The sequence below is a fragment of the Eleutherodactylus coqui genome, chromosome 6, assembly GCF_035609145.1.
Source record: "Eleutherodactylus coqui strain aEleCoq1 chromosome 6, aEleCoq1.hap1, whole genome shotgun sequence".
Lineage (NCBI taxonomy): Eukaryota > Metazoa > Chordata > Amphibia > Anura > Eleutherodactylidae > Eleutherodactylus > Eleutherodactylus coqui.
Genome location: NC_089842.1, coordinates 215,390 through 222,446, shown reverse-complemented (window position 1 = coordinate 222,446; position 7,057 = coordinate 215,390). Strand labels below are relative to the sequence as shown.

Sequence of the window (7,057 nt, the reverse complement as noted above, 5' to 3'; positions counted from 1 at the left end):
TTTGTTTTGAAGAGGGGGAAGATCTTAAATTCCCTCTTGCACTTCATCTTTGAGGCGCTCAAATAGTGTCTGACCACCTTTTTCCTTCCTCATGCACACTTTAATAGTGGGAGGAATCATTTTAAAGAGGTGGCTTTATCCCATTTCTCAAGCCTCCTGACCTCATCCAGTTCACTGTCTTGCAGAGCCTCACCCACTTTTGCATTAGGAACAGAAGCCACCATAGAATCGTAGAGTTGGAAGAGACCTCCAGGGTCATCTGGTCCAAGTCTCTGCTCCGTGCAGGATTCACTAAATCATCCCAGACAGATGTTTGTCCAGCCTCTGAAGACTTCCATTGAAGGAGAACTCCCCACCTCCCGTGGCAACCTGTTCCACTCATTGATTACCCTCACCGTCTAATATCTAATCTGTGTCTCCTCCCTTTCAGTTTCATCCCATTGCTTCTAGTCTTTCCTTGTGCAGATGAGAATAGGGCTGATCCCTCTGCACTGTGACAGCCCTTCAAATATTTGCAGACGGCTATTGAGTCTCCTCTCAGTCTACTCTTCTACAAGCTGAACATTCCCAGATCTGGAGAGGGCATGTGTTATATGTTTTTTAGATTAGGTTTATGGATGGCTCCACTATACAATATATGTTTAGAGATAGCCAGGCATCTAAGCAGTCCCTTTGTGGTTTAATAGAGATTTTTCTGACTGCTAAAAGTCACACCATTTCCCCAAACCCTGCATGCTGTGTGTGTATACTAGAGACCACTCTGACATCGCTAATCTCTATAACAACTGTGTCCAATCAAAACAAAGGTTTGGTACCGTGTTAGCCAGTAGAGCAAAATGGGATTGTTCCCCGCAGGAGAAACCACGTAATCTTGTAGAAATGAGGCCTTTTAATGACTAACAAAAATACATGATGTTACAGCAGCTTGTGAACCAACGCAGGGTTCTTCTTCAGGCTAAAATGGAATAAATCTGAAGAGGCATGAATATTTATACACACCTATAACATACATACTTATGACAAGGCACAGATATGGATGGGATTGGTTTGCACTTGAAAGGAATTCTACAACAGAAAACAAACTTTTTTGACTAGGCACTGATAGCGGAGTGAAAGTTTTATGGTCCCTAAATTACTGTTGGGGGGAAGGGGGGGGGGGTCGTCAGGCCAGGAATGTTGCAAAAGGTACACAAACATTTTTAACTAGACACTACCCAGGCAGTCCGATTATCTCAGGTGTGGGAACCTTCACTAAAGGAATGTCAGGATGGGTGGAAGGCGTCCTCAAACCACTGGTGAGAAACACAATCAGCTACTTGCAAGACACCATGGACCTACTGAACAAACTGTCAGCCGTAGGTCCCCTCCCCAATGGCAACATCCTGGCCACTATAGATGTGGAGATCTTTTTGAATACTCTCTCTTCCCTAGTGTTAGCTATCCCTCCCAGCTTTGTGTCGTCACCAGATTTGATCAGTTTCCCACAATTCCCTCCTCCAGATCATTTATAACAATGTTGGCCAACACTGGGCCTAGGACAGAGCCTTGTGGTTCCCACGTGATACATTCTTCCACTTGGATGTGCAGCCATTTATGACCACTCTTTGAGTACGATCACTCAGCCAGTTCTGAATCCACCTAACAGTTGCCTTGTCAATCCCATATTTGGTCATTTTTTCAATAAGTATGGTATGAGATACTTTGTCAGATGCTTTACTAAAGTCAAGATATACTATATCCACCGCATTTCCCTGATCAACCCAGTCAGTGATTCTGTCATAGAAGGAAATATGATTACTCTGGCATCACTTGTTTGTTACAAACCCATGCTGGCTTTGGTTCATTACTCCATTTTTATCCAAGTACTTCAGAAAATTTTCTGTGCAAACAGGAAAACACCTGTAGCAGATAAACTTGGGTGAAGCCGGGTACATCAGCTAATAATTGTATATGCGGATCAATAATATGAAGATAATAACAAAACTTAAATTAATGACTGCTGTGATTCCAATTGGTGGACAATATGTAACAACATTTGTAGAGTGGCATGTCAGAAGTTGTCAAATATCAGTATGTAAATTCTGAAGTGGCGTTACCTCAGGCGGGGATGAACAGCGGCCAGCGTGCTCATGGCAATTATTGCATTGGAAGGAGGCGTGCTGCGGGGTTGCTAGACAGGTGGAACATTCCATTCCGAAGTTGTGAATTTACTATTCCTTGATCCTCAGTGTCACCTGTGTACCAGAAATATGTCATGGAAGGTGTTACCACCCACAGTGGACATCGCAGCGACCGCCCACGGGTGCTTAATCATTGTGATTCCAAAACACAAGATTTCTTCCAGGACTCATATGAAGTTAAAAACAAAAGTTTTGTTATTGAATCCTTAGGGCGCCCACCCACTGGCGATTTTTTTTCCCTGCGAAATTCGCAGCATTTTTTTCTCTGCAGGGGTCTATGGGACTTGTAATGTTAAAATCGCGATCGCGCAAAATCGCAATTTACCGCGAAATCGCGATTTTGCGCGATCGCGATTTTAACATTACAAGTCCCATAGACCCCTGCAGAGAAAAAAATCGCCAGTGGGTGGGCGCCCTTAAGAAGATCCTCACAGAAGGAGACGGAAATTAGGGGAACGATTTTTACATGTTTCAAGCCTTATAAAGCGGTAATAGTAATACATTATTATGAGGGCAGCAAGTTGTTGTCCTACAGCATATTAGCTCCTGTCCCGTGACTTCTGGCACGTCCGTGTATTATGTTATTCTGTAAGTGACGTGTGACATAGTAACTGCCACGTTGCTCTATGCTCACATCTGGGGGGGGGGGTCTCTTCGGAGCACGCGGTGCAGATACGGCATGAAATTTGAAGAATAAAATAGTGCATCATGCTGTGTTATTTGCCACATGCCAGAAGCCGGACGTACGCCCTGTAGTCCATATACTAGCGAGCTTGCACTATTAATGTGGCTGATATACGCATTACAATTCTGCCGCGTGTTTCTGTTCCGTGACTCGTAGGTCCAGCATGATAAATCCGGCACCAAGGGCAGAAGCCAATGACAGCTGTGTGAACTTGGGGCCCTTTTATTTGGGGCGGTCCCAGTGATTGTCATGTAGGCGGAGCAGACCAGAGATGGCCTCCATTCACAGTAAACAAGCCATAGTTCCTAGATGTCGCTGCCGGTTTACACGCCGATCCTTGTTTTATTCCTGAACAAATTGAACGACGAACAGTAAGTGAATGAATTACGGTTCATCATTTTGTCGCTGAGCGATTGTTATTCAGCTTCACATTATCTGGTGGAAATTGGAACAATAATCATTCTGAGTAAAAGCGCCCTTTATCAGGCGGTAGAAGGCGTCATTGTCCTCCGTAAGACCTCGGTGAGGACATTGACAGATTGGAGATCTTTAACAAGGAATGTGCGTTGCTTCAGATGCTTCCTTAGGCCGTAGACTCGCCGTCCGTCCGATGTGTCCGCGCACATTACCACATTATCTGCTGCGCTAGAAGAGAATATGCAGCAAGTTTTCAAACTTGGACCGAGTGATAAATGGCGTGCGTGCATGAAGCTGTAAGCCCTTCTACCCGCCCGCTGTGTCCTTTCATGTCTTGTGCGACCTCCTCCCTCAGCAGGACTACATTTCCCATGGAGCTGCAGAAGGTCCCTCCTCCTCCTCCTCCATCTCTGAAGCCATCCTCCTCCTCAGCACACGGCGAGGAGGAGGAGAGCCTGCAAGGTAGTGGATGGCAGCCATGGTGAGGGATGTGTGCAGCCTGGTCCTCCTCTAGAGCATCCTTCATCCTCCTCCTCTGGAGAGTCGCCCTCAGGATGCTCCTCTGACATGGAAGGTACCTGCTTGGGCTTCTCACCACCAAGGTTAGAAGGATGGAGCTGTCGGCTGTTGCAGGTCCAGGCCGTCTCCTGCTGCTGCTGCTGCCCTGCTTCCTGCCAGCTGCTGCTGCTGGGCAAATGGCCATCAAAGTGCCCCTGAAGAATGAGCCGGGCCTCGGTGCGCTCCAGAGGTCAGCCGAAGAAGAGCCTGGACAGGAGACCAACTTCATGGACATGAAAGACAACCTGCGAGGGAAGTCTGGCCAAGGATATTACGTGGAGATGAGGGTGGGCACTCCTCCTCAAACGGTATGTGATGGTGGCCGCGTGCTGATGCGTCGATCTGCTAAATCTCAGTATGTGTGCGGTCCATTTAAAAAAGGTTCAATTCGGGATTTGGGGCGAGGAAAATCTTGTCCGTAAGAACGGAGGCGAGGGATTCCGTTAATGCGCCGATATCAGTAAATTAATCAGATTAATTTCTCCAGCGTCCGCCGGCGTTATATGTTACATTGTATCCTACAGTGCAGCATCATGTACTCAGCAGAACTACTCATGCAACTTTTCATATACTTTGTTTTGTTTTCTCATTCCATTCAAGATCTCTGCTTGCTGTCAGTGGCTTTCGCATTGGATTTCGCCCCTTTACCTTAAAAAGGGTGAAATCTGTGGTGAAAATCCATACCAGAAATTGGCATGCTGCACATCAAAAATCTGCATCACACGTTGGAATGTGAATATTTGTCCACATCTCATCTACATGCCCGTTCTGTAACCCGCATGGGAAATGCCCGTGGGCCAGGGGCGGAGCTAAAGGCTCATGGGCCCAGGTGCAAAAGTTTATCTTGGGGCCCCCCAACTTCTCTTAACCGTGGACATACGCTGGGCCTCATTCACACAAACGGATTTGTGCACACAATGAATAGACATTAGAACCCATTGATTTCACTGGTTTCGTTCGCATCCGTGTATTTGACATGCACAAACACACGTAGCACGCTCTATATTCCTGCACATTTGCGCAGAGTAGAAGAACATTTTGAACTATTAGCCATTTCAATGGCGGAGAACAATGCTGCGTGGTTTGTTGTTTTTGTGCAGTAAAATATGCTGTTGTATGTGCAAATCCACAACACCCGTTCCACAAATACGCACCCAAAAACGCATTCACTGGTGGGAATCTGGCCTTATGGTTCCAGCAAGTATGCTTCCATTGGAGATCTCTGTTTCAAGTCCTTGAATGGGAACTTGATGAATTGCTGTTCTAGTCATGAGTTTCATTATAGATATAGTACAGTCAGTGCAGTCGCATCACCACATGGCAGATCTTCCACTCAGTGACTGCAAGCAGAGGTCTTGTAAACTGTAAGGCGCTGCCTGAGTTTTCATTCTACAATAAATCTGGTGTATTTGAATCCGAGGTCGGTCTTGTGGCTTCTGTAAGCCACGCAATGTCGGTGAAGGTTTCCATTATCCTTTCCATTCACTGACAGCCAACAGAGCGCTTAAAACTTTGAGAAATTAAAATAAAGTATATGACAAAGTTGCCCAGTTGGAAGAGGGAATGTGGTGGCCTTCATGATACACGCAGTAGTCAATCTCCAACTAGGATCCATCTAGGAAGCTATTTATATGACTATAATGCAATCCGCAGCAGACATTGGCTCTCCCGCAACTATGACCCCCAAGACCAGCAACTGAGGGTCAAATTATGAAACTCATCAGATTACAAAGTCAGAGTTCTGCAGTCTAGATGCGCCAGGGGCTCTGGGTCACCTCCGATGAGAATGTCCAGCTCTGTCCTCAGGACAATGAATACTAGAAGAGGCGGATCCGGCATATGCCAGAGGCCAATGATGCCGAATAGACCCCACTGACTATATTGGGGTGCGGCGACCAGCATTCCATCAGGCGAAATAGCTATTTCATTCAAGATTTTCTGTGGGATTTGCTCCAGTGGCTGCAACCAGATGTGAACGCATGACCTCATGCAGAGTACAGGCTGCCACAAACAGACTTTATTACTGGCTGACTTATGTAGCATGGGATTCTGCTATTTCTGCACTTCCCAAATGTATGAGGTTTGTTGGATGTGAAGCTACATGATGTGTAAGGGCGAGCACCCACTGGCGTTTGCGTTCTCCGCGGGGGAAAAACGCAGCGTTTTCGCCGCGTTTCTCTCGTTTTTTCCGCGCGTTTTTCGCGGCGTTTTCGCGGCGTTTTCCGTTAATTTCCATTGACATTCATGGGTGCATTAGGAGAAAAATAGGGACACATATGCAACTGACAGTTCCTATGTTAAAAACGCAAACGCAACGCAAAAAAAACGCCAGTGGACAGGAACACATGTTATCTCTATGCCTGTGCAGGAAAAACGCAAAACGCAAAACGCAGGTAAAAAAACGCCAGTGGGTGCTCGCCCTCAGACAGCAGAAATGTCGCTTCAGTCACTCTTAGGGGCCAGAAGAGCTGCAGAATGTCTACTAGCAGAAGCGTTCTGGAGACGTGCTGGAGATTAAAAAATCTTCACATGGTGCGAAAATCTTCTGCAACGGATCTGCAGTTTCTAAATCCCCAACTTGTCTATTTATGCTGCTGAAATGCAAGGGTTAAATTCAGTAGCTGATCCGCAATTTAAAGCAGTCAAATTCGCACCACTTGGGTGCAGGTTTGACCATTGTGGATTTCTAGTGGAATTGCTGCAGGTATTCTGTTGCGGATTGCCCACAGCGATTTCACCAAGTGTGAATTTTGGAACATTGGCAGATAAAAGGTTAAAGGGAACCTGTCACGTGGTACTCGCAGTCCGACCTGCCAGCAGCATGTTATTCATTAAAATCCCTGCTCATTCGGAGTTCAGGAGTCCAGTGGGTGGTCCCATCCCTATGTACACGCCCACTGGACTCCTCAGCACAAGAGCTAAATTAATAAAATACAAGTGATACAGAATATTTTCGCGCATAACAATATATGGATAGAATCGGCTCTCTGACCTGCCGGACGGTGTGTTAATGGTTCCCTTACCTCCCATGTCCTCTCCCAAAGTATAAGGCTGAGTTCACACAGGGCGGATTTGCTGCGGCTTCGCCGCGGTAAATCCGCCCGCGGCCGCTAATCTCGGGATTAGCCAGCCATGTGGACGAGATTTCTCAGAAACGGCCAATCCGCTGCGGTAAATCCGGCTGAAACCGCGGCTGCGGCCGCTGCGGTTTCAGAAG

At 46.6% G+C, this 7,057-nt stretch overlaps 1 protein-coding gene across 1 annotated transcript in view; it reads left to right on the top strand.

Moving 5' to 3' along the window:
* Positions 1-3,701: 3,701 nt before the first annotated feature.
* The window catches only part of BACE1 (beta-secretase 1), a 66,847-nt gene continuing 63,491 nt past the window's right edge, over positions 3,702-7,057 (top strand). Inside the window, exon 1 of the mRNA XM_066606018.1 lies at positions 3,702-4,148. Within this exon, the coding sequence (XP_066462115.1) occupies positions 3,894-4,148 (255 nt within the window). The 5' untranslated portion in view covers positions 3,702-3,893. The remainder of the gene's footprint in view (positions 4,149-7,057) is intronic.